Source organism: Prinia subflava, chromosome 2 (genome assembly GCF_021018805.1).
Source record: "Prinia subflava isolate CZ2003 ecotype Zambia chromosome 2, Cam_Psub_1.2, whole genome shotgun sequence".
In the NCBI taxonomy this organism is placed as follows: Eukaryota; Metazoa; Chordata; class Aves; order Passeriformes; family Cisticolidae; genus Prinia; species Prinia subflava.
In genome coordinates, this window is record NC_086248.1 from 63,847,232 (window position 1) to 63,870,832 (window position 23,601).

The 23,601-nt window shown below is 39.9% G+C and overlaps 1 protein-coding gene across 6 annotated transcripts in view; it reads left to right on the forward strand.

Annotated features, from left to right (window-relative positions):
* Window positions 1–23,601, forward strand: part of NHSL1 (NHS like 1) — a 175,577-nt gene that overhangs the window by 131,569 nt on the left and 20,407 nt on the right. For all 6 annotated transcript variants that reach the window (XM_063390268.1, XM_063390269.1, XM_063390270.1 and 3 more), the window contains exons 3-4: window positions 10,867–10,994; window positions 19,893–20,085. In XM_063390268.1, coding sequence (XP_063246338.1) covers window positions 10,867–10,994; window positions 19,893–20,085 — 321 coding nt within the window. The remainder of the gene's footprint in view (window positions 1–10,866; window positions 10,995–19,892; window positions 20,086–23,601) is intronic.

Consider the following 23,601-nt stretch of genomic DNA (forward strand, 5'->3'; position numbering starts at 1 on the left):
GTAGGGCTCGTTGTTCCAATGTCTGCGATGATTCATTTATTATCTCATCTTCAGAAGAGCTGGATTTGGCTGACTCTAGCTTCTGTTTAGCTTTGTTGGCCAAATTCAAGGAATGTTATTTAAGCAGCAGTGATTGAAACACTTGATTTGTTTTCCAGAAGACATCTGGTTAGCATTGTCAAATAAAACAGGATTTAAGTAGTTAGTCATAAAGCCTCTATTATGTCTTGCCACAAGACCCTCCAGACAGGTATGTGTTTAGCCTTTGTTTTCTCAGTGCATCTGGCAGATCACTGTTCAGATGAGCAATATTAGGGTCAGACCTACTAGTCGATAATCCTGCTGAGAAGATTATGGACTTAAAATAATCTTATGTTTCATTAAAGAGCTGCAAAATAGGGGGAAACCACTTCATATGGACAATAGCTCTGTTTCAGGTTCAGAGAGATGTCAAGATGTGAACTCTCTACCAGTTGGAAACCTTAATGAAGTAAAAGGCCATTAAAGGCTAGGAGTAGACCATATGTTCCTGAAAGGCCTTGGAGCTATAAAATCAAAAAATAGAAATCAACTTATTTTTCATTATTTTAGTTTCAATTGTCAAGTTACTATCAGAGCTTCTGCTCATGTATCCTGCTTTTTTTACTGTTACTGAATTAATTCACTGTACATCTGTTGATGGTTTTGGCCAAGGTCCATACTTCAACTGCCCTTTCTAATAAGGAATTTCAAAAAGCAAATACTCAAATGAAACAAAAGAGAATTTGACCAAGAGGCTACACTGCATGTGTTTGAAAGCTGGGCTTGTGCTGCAAAATTGAGCAACTTGGAAGCTTCTAGGTTGCCTATTTTTAGGGTTTAGTTTATATAGTGCAGTGCTGAGTGTAAAAAGATTAAAAGTGGTTATATGTAGATTGATTGCATGATACACATAAGTAGTGAAAGCAATTCCAGTGAAATGGTTTAAAGAAGATAAAATTTGTTTCAAAATAATACTGGGGTTTTTTCATTAAACTAGATGAATGTGGTTTTTTAGGAAGCTATACCTGAAGGGTTACTGAACCCACTTCAGATCCATGCCTTTAGTAGAAAGAATAAATTGTAACTGTTAAGTGTCTGTAGCATTGTTATTTAAGTGCTAGCTAAAACAACTTCCATCACAAGGAATATTGAACTTTCAGCTGATTTCCTTTTAGCTTTTCTTCCTCTTTACTCTCTTAGATTTAGGATGTTACGTGCTTGTTGGCATCATTTGAGATAGCTTTATGTTTAGAATGTCCTAGGAGAAAAAAACAATGAAAAATTGTTCTTCTTATTTTTACATTAGCTGTGTTCAGTTGTCTAAGAAACAACAAATATCCATAAAAAATGCTAGAGAAAAAGCAGGGAGTGTTATTTTAATGCACACATCAAAGATAGAAAAAGAAGCAAATACACTGTTATACCTCAGACATCCTGTCACCACTAAATGCAGTCGTATAAGGCACTTCCAGAAATTTAAATTAACTTGAGACAAACGGTGATAATTATTTTGAGCACTCCCTAGTGACAGCTTGTTAACAAATATAATTTGTCATGGCTGCTGCATTTTGGTGCCATTAGAAAGGTTTTCTGTATTGATAAATCATGCAGGTCGCCTGGGGAATTAAAGGTTGGTATTAAATGTATTTTTTTAAAAAAGCTCTAAGGAAAGAAGAGAATGATCAGTGTCTTTGCATTTACTTGACCCTGTTAATGGTATTTTACATTTAAGAATTCCTTTTAATGTCTCCTTCTTAAACACTTGCATCTGATTTAGACCCTTGAAAATAAATCTGTGCAATCGCTTTCCTTTCATGTTGCATTTCCATGCCCCGTCCTTGTGCTGCTGTCAGTGTCTGCACAGCTGAGCCCTGAAGCTCCTTAGAAGGGTGGCCTTCCCAGCCCGACTGGCCTCCATGGCAGGACAAGCTTCCTGCATGGTATTGGGGGAAATTTATTTATATTTATATTTATATTTATATTGGGGGAAAATAGACCTAACATAAAAAAACATTTGTTCACTTTTAGTAAGACTTCTTTGAAGTACGCATGCAGCATACTTCTCTGTCACAGTCCAGCAGCCCTGTGTTAGGGTTACCCTCATCCCCTTGGAGCACAAGACTTTGTTTCTGCGTAATTCTGGACAGCATCTGTCCTTAAAAGCTACCTGTGTGCTGGATGTAGCTACTTATTCATGAGAGAGAATATGCAAAATAATCTTTAAAAAAGTGCAATGGACCTTTCAAGTACTTACCAAGTAAGACAGCTTTGAAGCAAACAACTATGTTTTGCTGGTGTTTTTTTTTGTTTGGCTACTTACCACTTTAAATGGTGCTTGTGGAAGAAATACATCCCATACCCATGTTCACCGTCTCAGGGCTTGTCTTGGGCTTTTCTCTATGTACTGATCAAAGATGCAGAAATATCAGTATAAAACCGTGTTTTAGGGCAAGGGGTAGGAATAATAAGGAAATTGGCTGGATTGACAAAGGCTGGTACTAGCCAAAGCACCTAGATTGAGCTGTTGAGCAGAAGTTTTTTCAGCTGGGTGGCAAGAGTACTCCATCTATGGAAATCCCTGACCCTTTTAACTGGGAGTCTGAACAAAATGGTGCACTGAGTATATCACAGCTGAAGTTCATGAACTTGCTTTGCCGTCAGCATTGGTTACAGTTCAGTTGTTACACAAGTGCATCATTGCTGTGGCTTTACAACATATTTTAAAGCTTTGATATAGAAGCAGTCTCAGTGATAGTCAAGTTCTGCAGATGATATGGGGATTTATACATTTGAAGAAAATGGGACATGATCCAAGCTGAGTGAATTTTTGGGAGGAATGTAAAGTGGCAGAGGCAAGCTGTCTTCTGCATATTTAGATCCAGGGACAAAAATAGGTGCTGAGTTGGGAGTTAAATTGAGCTGCTTTTTTTTGAAGTCATATTTAACTTGAGATATTTGTGAGAAACAAGATTGCCTTTGTACAGCTTTGCTTTTATATAGCCTGTCTCATCTACACACAGAGAGCTGTGCGTTCTTAACCCCAGTTTACAAATGAGGGAACCATAAAGGGGCACAGAGTGAAAGGTAGTAATTTCATTTAGATTTACTAACCAAAGAAACCTTTGAACTAGGGTGTCTGTTTTAATTATAGTCCCAGGCATAATCATTCTCAACAAGCTCTTTATCTTGAAAAGTTACCTCCCTGAAATTCCCCAGTTAACTTCATAGTCGAGCATTACCTTGGTTTTATCCACATCTTACCACAGTGCTGTGAGCAAGCAGAGAGGCAGCCATGCCCTTTGAAGAGGTCCTGGTTTGGTGCTCAGGGTGTGTTTCACGACAGTCCCAAACAAAGCACAGCTCTGGCTGATAAGGTGACACCCTTTTGCTTAGTGTTCTGAGTACACCATTAGGAAGCTGGAGATTTAGCCTGTGTTCACCTCATCTGTAAAGAACTTAAATTTGCATCTAAATGAAAAATAGTTTTAACTTGCAAAAGTTCATTATCCGTAGAAGCAAAGATGTTGATATCCCTGTTAGGTTCTCTTGTCCCTCATGAGAAGGGCCTGCAGCATTGGACCCAGTGCCAGCCTTTACTGGTGTGGTGATGATGACAGTGAAGGCATCTCAAGTTTTTCCTTAGTTGGATTTATCCTGAGACGCCTTCCTGTGTGTTCATATGCTGCAGGCAGTGTGTAGATACCTGTTTGGACTCTGAATTTAGGAGGCACATGGGTGAAATTTAGATCATATCCTGTCTGTAGGATGTAAGTCCTTGACTGGACCTAACCCAGTGTGATTTGCTCAGATGCAGCAATGCCAGCTCAGAAATCCGAGTCTTCGACACCCACGCCTGTCTGTCACAATCCCACAAGATCTTAGTTGTCTCAGCTCAACTGGAAAAACAAATTCAAAGTCTCTATCAAGTAAACTAAAATTATATGCCACTTTCAGTGGTGAAAGGAATTTCTTTTAAAACCAAAAGCAGTGATACTTTGATTATTAAAGTGCAGTGTCACCTATAAAGTAAGAAATATTTTTAAACAGATATATACTATACTACAGTCTGTGTGGTTTTAGGTGAAATTTTGAAAAGCTACTTCTACGACAGTGTTTGTAGTTGTGACTTAGGAGGGAATGTGATTTGGGGATATTTACAGAAGAAGTTAACTACAATGTTTGAAGACTGAAAAAAAAAGATTTCTGACCCTGAGGAGTAGAGTGGTTTTCCAGTGATATGTGCAGTGAATGGATAAATGTGTTTTAATATACTAGTCAGCAGATTTATTTCTGTAGTTGACAGTTTAGCTGACTTGAGCAGTTAATAGCCTCCCTGTAGTAAAAAAAAAAGAAAAAGAAAAAAAATAAGAAAAATAGAAGAATACAAGTTACAACATGAAAGGTTCTGCCAAGATTCAGCTGAGACAGTTTTTCAAGCATGCAGATGAAGCTGTCAGCTCATTGCATGTCCCTTCTTGTTGACAAGGAGACAGCAAGAGGTGGTATAAAAGTGAGTGATGTGTGTGCTGGTCTTTCCCCTTTCTATATTTGTACCTGGGAGTTTTTGTTTCAGCAGCTCTGGGCAGCTCTGCCAGGCAGGCAGCACATCTGCTCCTGGTCTGACTTACATTTTCTCTTTGGATTTTAGAATTAGTCTTGACTTCCAGGTCCTGTTCTTACATACAGGGTTAATTCAGATGTTTCCGGGGTATGATTTTCCTGTCTTTTCATTGGGATGGGTAGTAATTCCAAGCTAACTGGAGTTATTTGGATGTCTGAATAACTTTGATGCCAAGTTTCTACATTTATACTAGTCAGTATCGTGGTAGTTTAATTCCTTAACCAGTGCCTTTGCTGGTTACTAATATTTAGAAATTTTAATTATTGAATTAATTTAATTAATTAGTGGATTTTAATTTTTTAATATTAGACTCTTCAATATATGCTTGTGAGAGTGTACCTGAGTGTGTACATGTGGATGTAGACAGCTACAGAGCTTAAGGCCTGATCCTGCAGCAGTCATGTGAGCGGTGTTTGCTTACAGGAGTAATCTGAGTGATCTCATTAGGGCTAATTTAGTGAGTGATGGCTGCACTTTCAGGCCTGAGACTGGTCCAGGGTGGTGGCATAAAGCTGTGGCTCTGTGCTCTTGCTGGTGCTTTGCCTTAGGGAGAGGTCTCAGATGGGCTCTAGCCCTGGAAACCAGCACCTGGAGGCTTTCTCCCTGCAGACAGATACATATGGGGCACGCTAATACTGACAGACAAAATAACTGTCTTATGAAGAAGCTTGTTAAAAGTAGCACTTACTCTTGCACAGTTCATTTACAATAAGAAAAAAATAAAGCACAACTTCTGAAGATAACTGAATCCGTGTCCCTCTGACCAGTTCTGCTTCTGAATGCAAGGATAATGCATTTTCCTTCATATAAGCTTCAAGATACTGCAACAAGTTTTACAGGTAGGAATCTCAGAAGGTCGAGAATGTTTCCAAAGTCAGTTAAAGAAGAGAAAAAGAGCCAGTGCATCCGGTCCTCTCCCCAAAATCCCAGCCTTCCATCTGTCATGGCGTGGTGTGGCGTGTAGGTCTGACAAGGTAAACGTTAATCCTGCTTTACCGTGGTAATACCATGGCAGACGAATTACTGAGGTATCAGTGCTGTGCCTTCTGTTCACTTCTGTGATTTGTGGCTCAAATTATCATCTGAGAAATATGGTGTCAGTTGTTGGAAAAGCAGTAAATTGCCTCTGTGTTCGAGACTTGTTACTGTGTGTTACTGACTCAGGGGCACATACAAGTTTCTTGTATGAAATAGAGAGATCTGGGCTGAGAGGCCTCAGAGGTATTTTCATACACTTGCCCTGACATTCTGTCACAAAGGCCATAAGCTTTTATATAGAGGGTTGAGTTATTCACAGCAGTGCTGAATTCAGTGCCTGTGGTTCAAAACTGGTGCTCATGGCTGGTTGAGCCTTTACTCTCAGTTTGCTGCTGCAGATACCTCCCTGTTCCCCAGCTTATTTAGCAGGAGGGAAGAGAACAGAGATGGGTGATGCACAGGACATCCCCAGCACGCTTCTGTTTGATGCCAAGATTTAGCAAAGGCTGCAGTACTGCAATCCTGAGCATCTATGAGTGTCTGTATATATAGCAGAGACTTGGGCATTATTGTATTGGGCACTGACAGCTTTAACACATTTGCTTTGGTTGTGTCTCCCAAAGCCTGTTCTAATAACTGTGGAAATGATGAGGGGGCCCTTAAAAGGGCTTTGACTGCATTTCCCATGCCCTTTCTTCACGCTTAACTAAAACCACCCTGTGAACAGCAAAACACAAGGAAAAGTTTCAGGAAAATTTTCATTTTTTAGAAAGGGTTTCCCTTGTACCACATAAGTGGAAATAAATTACAGTAGAATCTAATGACAGTCATTTTTAAGCTGTACTTCTAATACAGAGGAGGTTCTGAAATTGTGTCACTAGTATAGAGGGAAAACGAGAACTAGTCTATGGTTTCACCTAGTCAGAAAAGCACCTGCAGGGCAGCAGAAGATGACAGGCAATGTCCCTGTGCACTTAGCCCCAGCAGCAGTCAGGAGATGAAGGGGATGTAGCTTCAGACTTCTGAGTTGTGGCACTACCCTGTACAGCCACCAATTGCAATTGCTAAGGCAGTAACTCTTCCCTGATTTTCCTGGAATTAATGTTTGTGTGAGCAAAATTGGTTCATCTGGGGCATAATCATATCGTTGCACATTTCAGATCAGATTAATGTGGAAATTATGACTTGGAGCTTGTCTGCAGCGTGTGCTGCAGATTTGGACTGCCAAGCGCATCCTCAGGAGTTTGTGTCCTGCCTGATGCAGTGTCCTGGGGTTCAGCCTGGCAGTTCTTTGTTGGAAATACGGAAACGCTGTGCACAGTTTTTTGTATGAGGTGGGAAATGGCAGCCAAGAGTGTGTATGTCCCTGATTCAGCTGGCACTAATGTATCGTCGTTCTTTAAAATGAAATTTTTTAATAACTGGAACTGGATGGATCTTTCTGTTACCTTGTCAGCTTCTGTAAGACATCTCTGAAATAACATGCATAACTGTAAGAACTTTTTCACTTAGTGTATAGTGCTCTTCTCTGTTTGGGGTTGTCAGACTAGGACAATGTATTGGTCCTCTGGGAAGAAGGAAGTCTTTCCAAGAGTAAGTATCTGGACTATTTCCTAGAGTAAGTATCTCTAGCTCCTTCATCGGTATTTTTTTACAAAAATATAACCCCTTTATTTGAAAAATAAGAACCTGATTGCCTACAGAAGGACATGTGCACCTCTAATAAGGGTAAGATGGAAGGGAGGAGCCTCCAGCTAGACAGTTTTTAAACAGCAATTGCCACCCTTGGTGTGGCAGCAACAGTACCTTCAGTCAGGTGCAATGTTTGACCTTGTCTTGTGCTTGTGGGTTGTTGCAACATGAAGTGACAGATACCTGCCTAAAGCCTCTGGTGAGGTTTGTTGGCCTCAGGTGCCATCCACAGTGTGTTTCCTGTGCTGCAATATGTACAGTTACAGTACATAAACAGAAAAGCTGTTCTTGGAGACAAACCACCTTTTCTTGGTTTCAGCTAGCAGTTTTTGGCAATTTTGGCTTCATCAGCACTGTTGCTGCAATAACTTCTGAAGTTACATGGATTTTGTGTTGTGGACAGTGGGAGGTTGTGAGCTTACAGGCTGTTATTGACAATCCACTTGAACTTGGGATAGACTTGAGACCTTCAGTGTTGATTTCCTTGAGTTTTTGGAGTTTTTCTGGGCTTCATGAGGTGCACTATTCATCATCTTCACCTTCTTGGTTAGGAAAATAAATAAGGTCAAACAGTTAATATCAGAGCATTCATCTACCTTGCTCCAGAAGAGCCTGTCACCCCCAGAAGAGTCCTGTGACAATTGTGACTCCATGGGAGGCCCACACTGGAGCAGGCTCCTGGCAGGCCCTGGGAATCCATGGACAGAGAAGCCTAAGCAAGAGCAGATTTGCTGGCAGGACTTCTGACCCTGTGGGGAGCCCACACTGAGGCAGATTGTTTCTGAAGGACTGTGCCCATGGGAGACCCACTGCTGGAGCAGTTTGTGAAGAATTGTAGCCTATGGGAAGGTCTCATAGGCCTTTCATAAAAACTCTCTCATGTTGGAGAGTCTTTAGAGGGCTGTCTCCCATAGAGGGAATTCCACACTAAAGCAGGGGAATGACCTCCCTGAGGAGGAAGTAACAGCAGGAATGGCATGATGAACTGACCATAACCCCCATTCTCCATCTCCCTGCACTGCTGAGTGGGGAGGAGGTAGAGAACTGGGGACAAAGTTAAGCCTAGGAATGAAGGGAGGAGTGGGTGGAGCGTGTTTTTTAGGATTTGCTTTACTTCTCATTATCATACTCCTGTTTTGATTGGTAATAAATTCAACTAAGTCCCTAAATCAGGACTGTTTTGCCTGTGGTTTTAACTGGTGAGTGATCTTTCCCTGTCCTTTTCTCAGCTCATGAGTCTTTTTTTATATTATTTCTCTCCTGCCCATCTCTCTTCAGAGGAAGAGAGTGATACAGCAGTTTTGGTGGGCATCTGGCATCCAGCCCAGGTCAAACCACCACAGGTTTGGTTTGTTGTGGTTTTTTTTTTTTTTTGTTTGTTTTGTTTATTTTTTTTTGGTTTTTTTGGTTTTTTTGGTTTTTTTTTTTTTTTGGTTTTTTTTGGGTTTTTTTGGTTTTTTTTTTTTTGTTTTGTTTTGTTGTTGTGTTTTTTTGTGTTTTTTTTGGTTTTTTTGGGGTTTTTTTTGGTTTTTTTTGGTTTTTTTGTTTTTTTTTTTTTGGTGTGTGTGTGGGTGGGTTTTTTTGTTTTTTGGTTTTTTTGTTTTTTTTTTTTTGGTGTGCGATGATGTTTGATGTTGGAGAGTTGCAGGAGTAGCCAGCAAAGACCCTAAGCCTTAATCCAAAAATGAGAGGAAAAATAACTGCATTCTTATGCACCCCTTAGGTTGTATTCATGTTGTTTGCAGTGATTAATGATCCCTCTGAAGGTAAAAGTTGCAGTGTCTAAGTTGACAACTTAGCATGTTAACCTGTGCTACAAGTTGATGCAAGTCTTTGGGCTGTCTTGTTCTGCCACAGTCCGCTTACCCTGTTCATTTGTAGCTGAAACCAACAAACAACCCATCAGGGTGCTCACATCTGTGAGTGTTATGTGCTGGATCTGGCTGGATCCAGTACCAAATTTGGAACGATGGTGGAGGAATTTGCTTTGCTGTAGTTGCTGACATTTCATTTTTCATAGTCATTTTTCACCCCCTTTCCGAAGTACAGCAACAGTTTGCCAGATGTGCGCAATGTCAGCGTGCTCGCACGTGTGGAATGGGTAAACACGGTTACCAGCCCTCTGTTCCCGAGATGCAGCCATTGATTTGGATCTCAAAACCAAACTGCCACTCTTGGTCGTTTAATTGAGGGAGAAGGAAAGGTTCCTGCCATGCTGCCCTTTTTGATGCCGTAGGCAAGAGCATCTCCAGCAGTGATGGAAATGGCCGGTTGTCAGAGTGTGAGCTTGCCTCCTCAGTGTTCATATGCAGATACAGGGGAGTCCTTCCTGATGAAATCCTCACAGATCTGTGGTTGCTGTAGGTCAGTTAACCTGTCAGCACAAGTCCTCCAGACCTTGGTCCCAGAAGCATCTGAGCATAACAGGGGACATGTATGCTGGAGTTGCACATTGTAACTCCACCTAATCATTTGCCAGGCAAAAGCCTCTCTAAAGCCTTGCCCTTGTTGTAAGCATTGCATCTTTTCTGTTTTAAGGAGTATTGAGAAGATCAGGCTAGACAGACAGATGATGTAATTACAGAAAGACCTTCTCCAGCAAGTGATGATAAAAGCGCTTTGTGTTGTGATAATGTCTGCATATTGTGCAGAAATTTCAGTTCCTGAAATGGAAATACACCAAGTACTTAATTTTCTTCTTGCTTTCATCATCTTTCAACAGATTCAGATACCTGTCTGGAAACGTAAAGCTAACTGGTCTGAGGGATTTGGTTGCTGCATCTTGAACATTTAATTTTTCCTTATGCTCTGGCGTCTGTTATTCTTTAGCACAATCACACTGAATATCAATTAGGAGGCAGGAAGATGATTGTGGAAGACTTGGTGAGGGGGATGTGATGCTGACTGGAATTTTGGCTGTTTTAAGTGGGGATGCATGTTTGCTCTGAGTTCTTTCTGAATTTTAGAAACTCTGTAGTATTGAACTACATGTGCTGTGCAGCAACACAAGTTTTTGAGATCCCTGTGGTTTACCTTCCTCTCTCTAAAATTACAGTAAATGGTCTCTTCCACGGACAGAAAGACATGACAAGTGGTCAGTGCCAAAGTTATTTAGCAGATGGTGCTTGAGTAGTGAGCAACATCATCATCATTTCAAGTGTAAGGCATATAATAGATGTCTACCGGCCTGGTAAATGAGACCCCTGGAGTTACTCACATGCATCCGTCTCCCATCCTGCAAGATGCTGCCATCTGTCAAGACACCGAGCCAGGCCTCACTTAAATAAATAAAGAAATCTATTTCCCCCTTCTTTCCAAAGCACTTGCCATTGCCTGGGTTAATACGCTATGTGTGGGCTTCCGTATGTCACACACGAGGGAGGAGGAAATACAGATACAAATAGGAGGAACGCGCCCTTGGGTTCTGTCACTTGGGGCAGACAATGTTAATGCACGGTAAACATTTTCAAAAAAACATTCAGTACTTAAATGCCATTGAACACCAAGTGATGGCTCTTGCCATGCTTTAACCTCCTGTCTCTTTCTTTTGGCAGAGTGTGACAAGCTGCGGCGGGATGGCTACCGGAGCTCGCAGTATTACTCTCAGGGCCCCACCTTCTCCTCGTCCTCCAGTGCAATCTGTGGAAGTTACCAGGATGATTATGAAGAAATTGAACAAAAGGTAATGGTGGGGGGCAAAGCGCTAGAAGAAATACGTGCCTAGTGCAGTTTATTTGCCTGCCATAACACTGTTCAAATAAGGCAGGATTTTTAGAGGATCACAAAGATGTTTATTTCTTTGAATTGCGGTGACAGTAGTTCATCTGACTTTCACGGTCTCTTAAAACTCCCAATTCTACCCATGCAGGGATATAAAGTTCCCACTGGCATGTTCAGTGTGTGAAAGCAGGAAGGGGTTGGTAATGTTCTGGAGGGAAGACCCCAGCAAGGGTAGCTGCTAAGTGTTGACATTCAAATAGCAGGAAGAGCTATTCATCAGCATACTTGAATTGTATCTTGGATAGGTGCACACTTTGAATTGATAATACAGGTGGTTATTCAGTTAGGTACAAGCTTTGTCCTAATGCATCACAACTGTTTGGTAAATGCATCCAGAAAATGAAGATGGTCCACTCAGTTGGGTTTATTGCCCTTCTTTCACTTTACCTCATGATTTTTGTGGTTATATCCCCACATCTCAACTACCAGTGTGCTTAGCTTAGAATGTAGAAATAAATTAAATAAAGAGAAGGAACAGTTGATCTCAAGTTTCAAGAAAGTTATGAAGCCATATTGCGTTATAAATCAGTTTATATAGATGTCAATTGCAGAACTAGTAAGTTTTGTTATTGTTCATAATAAGAAAACTTCTGCTCTCCTTTCTTTATCCTGTTGTGCCTGTGGGTTCTGAAGGAAAAGCTGACTTTTTTGTAGTGGTCTAGGATGTTACTGCTGAGATGGTTGGCAAGATCCAGTGGAGCGTCCCTGTCTAAAGCTGAAATGCCATAGCTCCTGGCATTTTCAAGATAGATATTCTAGAATACTTTGCCAAAAACAGCTCTTGCTTCGAGAGTGGATGTCCTTGATTGTAACACAGTTTAATTTCTTTGAATTGTTACTAAACCATATGTCCCTCTGTAGTGTGGACCAAATAATTCTTATCAGCAAAATGTGCACTTTAAAGGGTACAGTTTTTAGTTTTATCCTCTATGGGATTTTAATCACATAATGAAGGGTGTTGTGGAATATGTAGAGTCTCTTGTCCAGGTGGTGATTGCATTTAATCTGTGTATTGGCAGGGAATGTCAGAGCATCTTGTTTAGCTGTGTGTGGTATGTACTGGCAGTGAGCCGAGAATGTAAAGCACACTCATACTGTGGAATGCATTATGATGGTAATTTGCAAAACCTTGCTGAAATCAATGGAATTATAATTTCCACTGAGGAAAGTATTCACACTTTGTTTGTTGCTATTAATGTACTGCACATAAATGCATACTTGTATGTCACTGACTTGTCCTGGCCAGTGCTGTGCAGCATATAGCCATCTGCACATGTAAAACTAACCTAAGATTTAAAATATATAAATACACTTTTCTTTAAACAATTTGCATGAAAGTATATAAGCATGGGTGAGGATTCTTGGAGACTAAAAGCTGTCATCCTCCCTTGGTTAAGGGTATTTTGAGTGTTAACATAATGTGTTACTAACAATTTCTGTGCATTCCGGAGAAAATTAATGCAACTAAGTATGCTTTGAATATAGAATAGCACTTCCACTTCAGATTGGAATAGGTTCCTTTAAATATTACAGCTGAAAGGATGATTCAGAGCTGTGGAGAAAGATAGCTGCCAAACTGACAGTCTTGGCTGTTACTGATTATCTCAGAACCTTAGCCTTAACCCTGCCACTCTTATTTCCAGCTCACAAACACATAAATTTCTTGTAAACTATAGCATGATTCTCTATTCATATTGTATAACTTCCTTTTGTAGAATTTTTTGACCAGTAACTCTGTTTAATTTGCTTTTTTTTTTTAATGCTGTAAATGTTTAATCTTTCTTTAAATTAATGTTTACCACAACAGATTTCTGAACTTGAATTGTTACCCTACTGGTAAAGAGCCAAGTAATTCTAATAAGTCTTATGCCTTGAGGGAGTCATATTTCATCTGTCAGGAGAGTTCTTCGGTAACAGCGTGGAACTGGGGTCGCCAAAAGTCCTGTGATTCAAAATGTGAACTCCTTACCACCAGATGAAAGCCTTATAGCTTTATTGTCTATACAAAGCAAAAAAGCCGACATGTAAATTCTGTGCATGCAGTATTTATTTAATAATTGAAAATGGAGAACAGCAAAATGATGGGTGGATGAATACCTATTTACCGTTCATAAACTTCTCAGTTGATATAATTGCCAACTTGGAGCAAAAAAGAACGGGTGGTATCTCAAAGGAAACTAGCTTTTCCTGTTGTTTTTAAACTGCTTCTAAAAATAAAAACCATAGCCAGATATTTTGCTTGTCTGTCTACAACGGAGACAATATGAAGCCATGGCTAGGTGTCAATGCACAAGCATTTTCAGATTTTATGAGGGTGGGTGTCTGTCATCAGAGGGTTATAGTCACACCACTTGGGTTGAGGGTCTTTGGAATGTCTAAGATAAGCAGAACGTATGTTGTTCCAAAGGAAAACCACTAAGGAGAAGCAGGCCCAACTCAAAAATTAATAAACAAAATTAGAAAATACAGGAAGCTGGAGTTTCTGAGTGGAAGTTGATATAAAAGTACTTTTAATGTGTATTTTTACAAGTGAGATTAATGGAGCACAGGCCAAGAACCAATGTAGTACTGATCCTAATTGAGTTTGTTGGTGATTAAATTGGTTTACCTGGATTTTACATCTCAGTACTGTGACCAGTCTTCTCTGTTCTTGTATCTTACATGCTGCTGTTGGTGTGACACTTGAGCTATTCCTGTCCTTCAGTATTATCCTGTTTTAGCAGTGTAAAATATGTTTTGAAATGTCACATTCAAACTCAAGTTTTCCTTATGTTCTGAAATGTATGCATGTGTATATTAACTGTATTTGTCTTTTGTGTGTTTTTTTTTCTTACTCCTTTTTCTTTCCCTTTTTACCACTCATTCTCTTTGTTTCTTTTTGTCTCACTTAACAGTCTAGTCTGTTAGACTGCATCTCTCAGTCTTGTATTAGCGCCTGCTGTAACTTGGTTCCCTGGAAAAACAAGGTACTTTGCCCACAGGTGGGACCATCCAGCTGCCATATCTGCAGCTTGATGTTACCTGTAGCATTTAGCATATATGCAATCTTATTCTGCACCTTGCCTTCAGTCCTTACTATGCTTTTTTCTGCTTAGAAAAAAAAGCAATTAAAAAAAGAAGAGTCCCATGCCAGGTTTGTTTCTTTTATGTTCTTCTGTACTCCTTTTTGTCTGCACTACAGTATCCTGTATTTAGTTGGGTCACAGAATTTTTTATTCCCTTTTTTGTCTATTAACATTTGTCTCCTTTGAAACCCCTCCCCCAATGGACACTGTGTTTTATTTAATAGGCTGCTTCATTGGTTTTTAATTAGTCAAGGAAAAACTCTACTAATCTGTAGGAATGTCTCTTTCTTGAATGATAAATGAGAACTACAGAGAATACCTGCTCCCAAACATGCAGTATTGCATATACTACTTCTTTATTCCATTTATGAAAGTGTTTGTGCACCCAAAACTCATGGTGTTTTTCCCTAAGTTATGTCATTTGGCTTATGAACTTTGCTTTGATAATTATGCATTGGGTGAAAAAGCACTTACTTCCCTTATTTGGGGGAGTGGGATGAGGAGAGGGTATTTTTTTGCCACTGTGATCATCTGAAGTGGTAGTTACCTCTCCAATATCTGCACGAAACTGTTCAGTATCTTAAGTGAAAACAAGTACACCAGCTGTATTGATATGAGGCAGTCTAATGCGAAACTTGGTGTTAGGAGGAGGTAAAGTTGGGTACTTCAGTTTTGGAGGTGGGAATGCCTAAAAAGCCCCGAGGCATGAGGTCTGGCAGAGCTGAAGATACCTCTGGGTGGTGTCCTCAGGTGGCCTCCCTGCCCCCCTGCTGCAGTAGCATGGCACTGCCCTTGTAAGCAGCACATGTATTTTATACCATTTGAAGGGTTTTTTTTTTTAAATACTGTGCCATTTACTGAGCTGAAACAGGAGCTCATAATACATGAAATGCCAAAGCATGAGGAAGTGAGTACAGAAAACCTTTGAACAAAGAGAAGAGGGTAATTCTTCATTCATCGCATACTCAGACTGTGCTGCTGCTGTGGGAATTGTGGATGCTGGAAGTTTACACAGGTTTAGAAAGCAACTGGGTACATTCTTGAAGGGTGAGGACTCCATCCAGTGCTGAGAGAATATTCAGGAGAAAGTATCTGCTCTATGCATCCTCAGTTTTAAATTTTACCTTGATACAATTCATTGGCCTTTATCTTAAGGCAGATACTAGATGGGCTTTTAGAGCTCCAAACAGTGCAGATCTGCTTGTGTTTTTTATTCTGTTACAACAGAGTAGAGGAAAAAGAAAAGAACATTTCTACAGTGCTTTGTTAAGGTGATAATTTGCTTGATAGTTGGTAATTTCACTTACAAAAAGTTCTTTCCTTACTGAAACACCATGAAGGTTATGAAGCGAAGAATTTAGTAGGATAGCAGTACTGGCTAGTGTAACTGGAATCTGTGTGTAGAAGTAATAAAATGGAATATTCTGTGAAAACTGTGGGAACTAGACTGGTGACCTTGGTCTAGAGGACACCAAATAGAGTCTAATGACTAATTCATCTAAAGTGTAAATGCATGTAAATTTATAATGTGGCAGTGTACCATGAGACACTGTGAAACCCCACGAGTTGAATTAGGCATGTAAAGTGCCATTCTCAGTTGGCTAGGTTTGAGCCCTGGGTTTCTTTTCCCTGTTACTGATTGTCTTGATCCCTTGGTGTTGGGAAGATGGCTCGTGAAGCCATCAAACCCACTAAAACACTGGAGGCAGAAATAGGATGTTGGCAAATATAATAGACAGCTGAACTCATATGGCAGCTGTCTGCAGCACTGATTTTTTTCCTCTATTTTGTTTTTATGATAAATTATGATTTTAGAAGTGATTTTAGTAGACAGCAGGGTATATGGCATGACTAGAAGTTTGTAGTCTCTTTGCTGAAAAGTAAAATTTGTGTGGGTTGGGTTTTCCTCCTAGAGGTTCCATCTTTTTTTAAATACTGTAGTATAAACCCCTGTTACATAAAAAGGATTTAGAATAAACAGATTATTTAGGCTGAGAGTGCTGCAAGATACATAGCATAAACTCATTTGTCATCTGGGACGTCTCAAATAGCACGAAAGTGCTGAGACAGTGAAACTCTTTTGTTGTATCTCAGCAGCTGAGTTGGCTGGGAGACAGTGTGTCAACAAGACATCGGAGAGGCTCCAGCTTAACTAAGCCATATAGCTTGTCTATAGGATATTTCTAGGCCATTTTTCTTCTGGATTCTTACTTTACCTCCCATTTGAAGGGTCTTGCATTGTCCCCCCTAGTGCATGTTTGTGGAAACACTGCAAGGTCCAAGGCTGCTGCTTTCACATCCTATCTTTACCCCTTACCATGTCCATGAAAGAAAACGAATTCCAACAAATTTTCCTGTGGAGATGAGTGTAACAACCCATTCCAGAGATCTGGGCATTTAAGACTAGCAGTAAAGTTATGACTCAGAGATGCTTTAAAAATGGGACAAGTACTTCTGTTGCAAGCCTAGTTTACAATCAGCTATGTCTCGTTCTACTTCCAGTGTAACAGACCTGACTGGAGAAGACATTCTTGTCACACAGCAGCAATTCACTGCATCTTCCAGCAAGCTTCTGTGCTGTAAATCTGGGAATGTTTGCTAAAAACATGTAAATTTCATTTTCCTCCTAGTTATATAGGTGAATAATTTCTGTCTGAAGAAGGCTGAAAGATGAGTTGCTGCAGTCCTCTGTGTGTAATAAAGCTATGTACAGCTTTGTCATGCCTGTACCACTATCACTGAGAATATTTTGGAAGCAAGAATATAAGTCATGTTTCTCAGGATCCGTGGAAAATGTACGTGCAGTTGAAAAGTGAACACTTATTCCTACATCCAAAACCACCTCCAACTCTTCTACTGAGTTATTTTGTAGAAGTACTTATGTATGTCCTGTGGCAGGAGGTCGTTCTCACTGACGCTGTTTTGAACTCAACTGCTCCATTGAGTTTTCAGTTGCTTCTCATTGGTTATATGCCCATGTAACCTGACACATTTCTGTCTGTCTGATTCCATCTGTCCTCACTTTTCTCAGCTTCTAATTCTGCAAAATTTCTGATTGATGTTCCAAATTCTTTGAATAATTAGGGTTCCCATGTAGCAGATGCTTCACTTCTTCAGTTTTTCTGTTCGTATACTGTAACAAAAAACCTGTTCTGCTTGGCTTGGGTAATTTCTTTGAAAAGGAAGGATGGCTTTGTAACCAGTGTCTCTGCCACCTGACGTACTGGAGTAGCCCTTACAGACTGCTGTATGACAGCTGGGACCTGGCACTGCAGTGCAGTCTGAAGGTGACACGTACTGATGCTGACAGTATCAAGCAAGCAGTGTATTTGAAGGTCACTGGTGCTCATCCTCACCCCAAACAAACTGCAGAACTATGCTTGAGGGTCTCCCTTGGTCTCCCTGATTCAGGTGGAGAAAAGCTCATTGTAGAGCAAGGAAAGCAATATTTCTTTGCCTCAACCCTTGCTTACTCCTTTAAGTGCATATACACATAACTGCTGTGACAGGTGGGCTGTCACCTCCCTGCCATGTCCCTTTCTCTCTCTCAATTGCTTTTTAAACCTAACTGGGGGGAAGCATGGCCTGGAGGCAGTTTTCCCTTCTTCAGTGGCATTCCTGTCCCAAATTGCTTAAGTTAATGAAGGTGTTCATGAATTTGGGTAATTTGAGGTGGGAAAGTCCTTGTGTTTGTAAGTACAGACATATGTGCCCACACTGTATATGTATATAAACAGTGTATGGACACACTCCCAAAAAAAGATAAGCACTCACATCATATTATTACTTGGTTTTAGAGCCTTTTATAAAAAGCAGAGGCCTGAATACTGGTGTCCTCCAAGAAGGCTGAGTTGATGGAACTGCCAGGGCTTTCACTGGGCTCAGCCCTTACCTACAGAGCAGCATTTATCCCTTCCACAGCCTCTCTAGGAAAGAAATTCAAGGCTGTCAGAAATTGATTATTTGCTTGAAGAAAAGCTCCTACATTTTGAAGTGTGGTTCCAAACCACAGGATGATATTGGTAATAGTTTCATTGCCTGAAATGTTTTTTTTAGGGATGTTTGAAACAGTTTTACTTTTCTTGTACGTTTTGCTTGGAAGTTGCTTTTATTTTAATTTTCTATTTAATAAAATGTTGCACTCTATCCTAAAGGATGTAGAGTCAAAGCATAACAGAATAAATAAATGGTTATTTATTTATTAACAGTGGGAACTCCTGATAGTAACAGGAAGAAAATTAAAATCAGAAATTACAAACAGCAGTTGCAGCACAGTGTTCAGGCATGTCTTTTGTATAGCACTCAGCTTCAAGAGAAAACAGATCACTTAAACTGAACACCCACAATAAAAAGAAATAAAAATATTGTTGTAAATAGCTGTGATGTTTCCTTCCATGCCTGTGTGCAGCAATGAGGAGGGAAGAGGCAGTAGTCCTACTACTGACATCCCTGTTCTGAGTAGTACTGGAGTGTCCAAAGGGAGATAGTAATAAAGACAAGAGGGGGACAGTTCTGGTCTGGTGGTAGGGAAGAAGGTCCCAAAGCAAACTCCTTTGAAGCAGAGGATTGGCAGGTTGCAGAGAAATCTCTGCTAGTGCTTCAAATGCTGTGCAACTCCTCTTCCATGTTCTCTTCTCTTTGTTTTTTTGTCTGGGGACAGGAGACTGTGGTTGGTTTCCCTACAGGTCTTCCTTCCTCTCCTGCTTCTGGGATTCCCTGGGGTGCCTTGCTGGCAGAACTAGGGAGGAGGGAAGGCTGCTTCTCTCAGGTTCACTTGGGTTTGTGACCGCCTGCTAGAAGCCCCAGTGATGGACAAGTACTGTCCTGTCAGTAAAAAGCTCCTCTGTGGCTTTCTCTGTCATTACTGGCATACAAGCAAAGACCTTATAATGAAAGCAGATTTGCTTCCTGATAGGAAATGGGTTTTTTAGCTTAGAATTTTGGTGGAGGGATTTCCACAAGCTGCACAAGATTTTTGGTTTACTGGTTGAGTTTCTTTGTTTTTTTTTTTTCTTTTTTAAGTAAAACTCTTCATGGACTTGAGTGCTGCTCAAAGTGACACTTTGAGAAGAATGGACTTTTAAAATTACCACTTTGTGATTACTAATAATATTCAGTGCTTTACCCCTGAAAAATGAGTAACCCCTTGGACTGTGGCATGAGTTTCTCCAAGACCAAAGCAGTTACTTGCTTACCTCACTGATCCATGGCTGATGACTGTGGAGTGTGCTGGTTGGTTCTTTCACTGAGCTCTACCAAAATCTGTCTTTTGATAACAGGATTCTTGCTGAGATCTTACACATTCATGCAGCTGGAGCAAAGCAGTGCTCAAATCTCATCTTCTAATAGGGCATGGGGAGGTGAGAGGGGAAGGGAAGGCAAACCTTGGTGCAGGGACAGAGGGGTTAATCGCTGCAGGAGCTATGTCAGTGTGTAAGGTGTAATTAGTTACTGTGCTTTGCTATTGCAATACCACGCTTTTCTCCTTCTTTGGTATATATTCCTTAGACTAATCAAATGTCTTGAAAAAATACAAGCTACACGTTTTGTTGTGCATTTTTTTGTGTATTTTTAAAACTGCACTTTATGTAGGTCATAGTGTGATGTTTGTGAGGGTGTGTTTTGCTCCACAAGCAATCAATGCTGACTACAGCAGCAACACCTTAGTAATACCATGTCCTAGCTATTTTTTTTTAGCAGTAAACTCACATTATTGTTTGTATTTCTGTTTGTAGTGTCCTGTCTCTCCCCCTGAAGAAGAAAAGCTTATTACCATCAAAAGGCCCAAAAGTCCAGCTACGAGTGAGTTATCAGATATCAACACCCAAACCAACTGGACTAAGTCTCTCCCTCTGCCAACGCCAGAAGAGAAAATGCGACAACAAGCGCAAGCCGTCCAAACAGATGTGGTTCCTATTAATGTGACTGGTAGGCTTTTAATTTCAATAATTGCATTACACTGATGAGGGAGGGCAGAAATGAAAAGTCATCTCTACAGTTGGTTTGTATTTAGACACTCGTCTATTCAGTGCATGAATTTTAAATTACTTACATACCTTTCTATGAAAACCTTTTGCATTTAATAGTCTAAATCTGAACTTAATTAGAAAATATCAAAATCCCATTAAATTATCATTAATGGAGATAGTTAAAATATGTGGTCTTGAAACAGCATTAGATATTCATGAAGTGCAAGAAGAGGGCTGATAAATAGTAGTGTTTTGCTGTGGACTGCACTGATATGTAATTGAAAATCATGGTTTATCCAATGTTGATGATATTTCAAGATTTTCTTCTAGGAACTTTATTTGAGGAAGGTTGTCAGGAACTTCTGTGTTCCAAAGGCTAAATGTTACAAAAATAATTAAGAAAAAGCTCTAGGGTGTAATTTTTATCAGCATAAAAAGCTTTAGGTGTCAAGGAGAGTAGGGTTAGAACAGCAGAAGTTAATGAGGCTGCACCTTTGAGTAATACTCTAGGTAAGACATTCCACTTCCATAAACATAATCCACATCTTTTTGTTATGAACTGTGTATTAACTCTTCATTTTAAAAATGCTCTTTGATTTTACAGTTGCAGAACTCTCACTCTGTGGAAGTTAAATTACATTAAAGCCTAATGCTGAATAGATACTTTGTTGTGCATAAAACAGAATTTCTATCAAAGATGGAATTATTGCTTCAATTTAATAACCCCTTTTTTTTCTGCACGGTATCAAGATTGTCTCTTATTAGTTAATTCAAATAACTGACTGCTTGCCTGCCAAAGCCAGGATGATAGTCAATATCCAATTTATTTCAAATGCCATATGGCGTGCTCTGATTCCATGCTTACTCTGACAATCAATAGCTTGCAATGTTTGGTTTTGTTTTGAAAGTAAACTAGATTCTCTTTCCCTGCATGACTACCAATGTTTTTTTCACCTGTATTTTCATAAACTAGTTATTTTAATAAGTATTATTTAATAGTATTTAAATATTCTAGTAGTATAGGAACAGGACAGCTGTAACAAACATCAGCAAGCTCTGAGAAATCAACAAGATGTTATTCCTTAAATAGCAGAAAATATTTGAATTAAACAGATGAAGACAACATGAAATCATGAATACCCCACCTCTGGAAAACTAATAGAAGGAAAATTCATGTAATGCTGAAATGTTACTAGGCCAGTTGGCATTATCTGGGGAATTTAGGGTAAGATGCAGAAGGCCAAGTTATGGGAACAATGGATAATCTGACATAATCAATACACTTGAGTAGGGCTTAGATACTGTGACAGCAGGAACACAGTATACTTAGAGAAACAGTAATCTGTTGTTCAATTTAATGGCCCTGCATACTGCAAAAAATATAGAAGTAAATAGATGGAAGAAAAATGAGGTAAAGGGATGGCATAGCTCACAGAATTAATTCAGCATCATGTGAAACATTTCCTCGTTCGGATAAATTATGCTGGTGGCTTCAACCTGCATAATTTGATTGGTGTAGCAAAGCTTGTGTCCCCTGAATTGTTTAGTTGGGACTCAGAAAACTCAGCAATTCTCAACTTTTGTGGTTGAAATGGTGCACATGCATATTATATCTCACTTGTCCAGAGTGTGTGATTGAGCACTTACTCCCTTATAAACATGGTAATTGGAAGAGGTAGAAGGGGAGGGCATTAAAGGAAGACTGCTGTTGCACCATGTGGTCTGGTCTCCAGGATCCACCATTCCCTTTCCCTTGAAATAACTGTATTGCTGCTGTGAAACAAGGCAAGCATGTGAGCCACACACAACATACAGAAAAAACTGCTGTCCTTGTTCCTCTTTAAAAAGTCACAATCTGCTCCCCTCCTGTGCTCTCCCACACACCGAGTAATTTTATTTTGTGAAGTTCCTTATGTTACTGCACGAGGCAGGAAAAAAACTGACAAGCAATCCGGTGCCGTTTGTTCAACATAACACGGAACAAACCATTGAGGGGTTTTGTTTTGGTTTGGCTTTTTCCTTGACACACTCCTTTCCTTACTCTCCCAGAAGAAAGATCAAAAAACTTCCATTTTATTACCCTGGCATGGAGTAAAATGTTAACCTATGAAGAGGCTGCTGGCAATTGATAATGTTTTCAGCAGTGCATTAGTGGTGATTCTGCTACAAAGGCCTCTCATGTGGCTGTGCAATAAATGCTCCGTGAGTTCAGCTTTCAGGGCTCTTTGGTGAACAGATTGCAACTAATACAGTAGTCATAAAAATCTGTTGGATAGCCTGAAGGTGTAGGGGCATTGCATTAGGCTGACAAGCTGCTGGCTAGACGTCCGTATTTGGAAGCAGTTTTGGTCTCAGAGTGCCTGGGCTGAGCTTTATTCTGGAAGGGGTTGGACTGAATTTTTCAGCAGTGGCTGGTCTTCGCATTTACATATCCTGTGGGCTAAAAGATATGTATAATGGTGTCTGTTCTCATGGGTTTTCCGGAACTAACTTTCTTTCCAGATGGAGGAGTCTGGTAATGGTGGAGGTGATCAGTGAGTGCCAGGCTGGATCCTGCAAAATATTTAAGCATTAGCTTGAGTCCGGCTTGACTGACTTCAGTGAGATTTAAGTGCACACTTAAATATTTTCCATGAATCCAAGGAAACTGAGTAAAGTAGATAAGAAATATCTGCATAATTTATTACACACCTTTAAGAGAAGGAGAAAAGTATTCTTAAATCTGTAAAATATACTTACCATTGACATTGATACTTTCTAAAATGAAAAATACAGCAGTGAAGAAAGCAAAGAAGACTGAGACATTCTGATTTTGCTTGTTTGATTTCACTGAAGCTGCTATTTTGAAATTCTACAGATTTGCATAGTGGCTTTTGTAGCAAAAGCCATTAAAGTTGGATTGGTTGAGTTAGCTTTTAGGTAGCTCATTTGGAACAAGTTACTGTGGATCAGTTGACACAGTAATATTTCCCTATGGCCATCCTGTTTGTGCTGTCTGAGGCTTCATGTAAAAGACTCTCTCCTTGTTTGCACCCTCTCCTTACCCCTTACATTTTATTCCAGGGCTTTATTCAAAGCTACGTTACAATTTTCTTGCAACTCATCATCTCAGGCATGATTGTTGGCCTTTGAGTGGATAAAGATATGTTCAGAGATGCAAAACTTTCTCCTTCACATCTGTTGGATTTGTATGATGTGGCTAAAATTATTTTTATCATCCTGCAGGACAGGATAACCTAATGTCCTGACTTTCGCCCCATATGGGTCCTAACAGCCTAATAGTAGTCCTGCCCAAGACAGTGGATAGTCTGTCTCAATATTTCAGGACTTCTACTAAGCCAATGGGTTCCATAGTACTCAATTTTAAAGTTCCCATGGGCTTCCCTTCCTCTCTTAATCTGACTTTAGTCAATCCAAAAGTTGGACAAAACTGGGGTTTTATAACTGCAAGGATTCCACTCAGCAGAAGTACGGC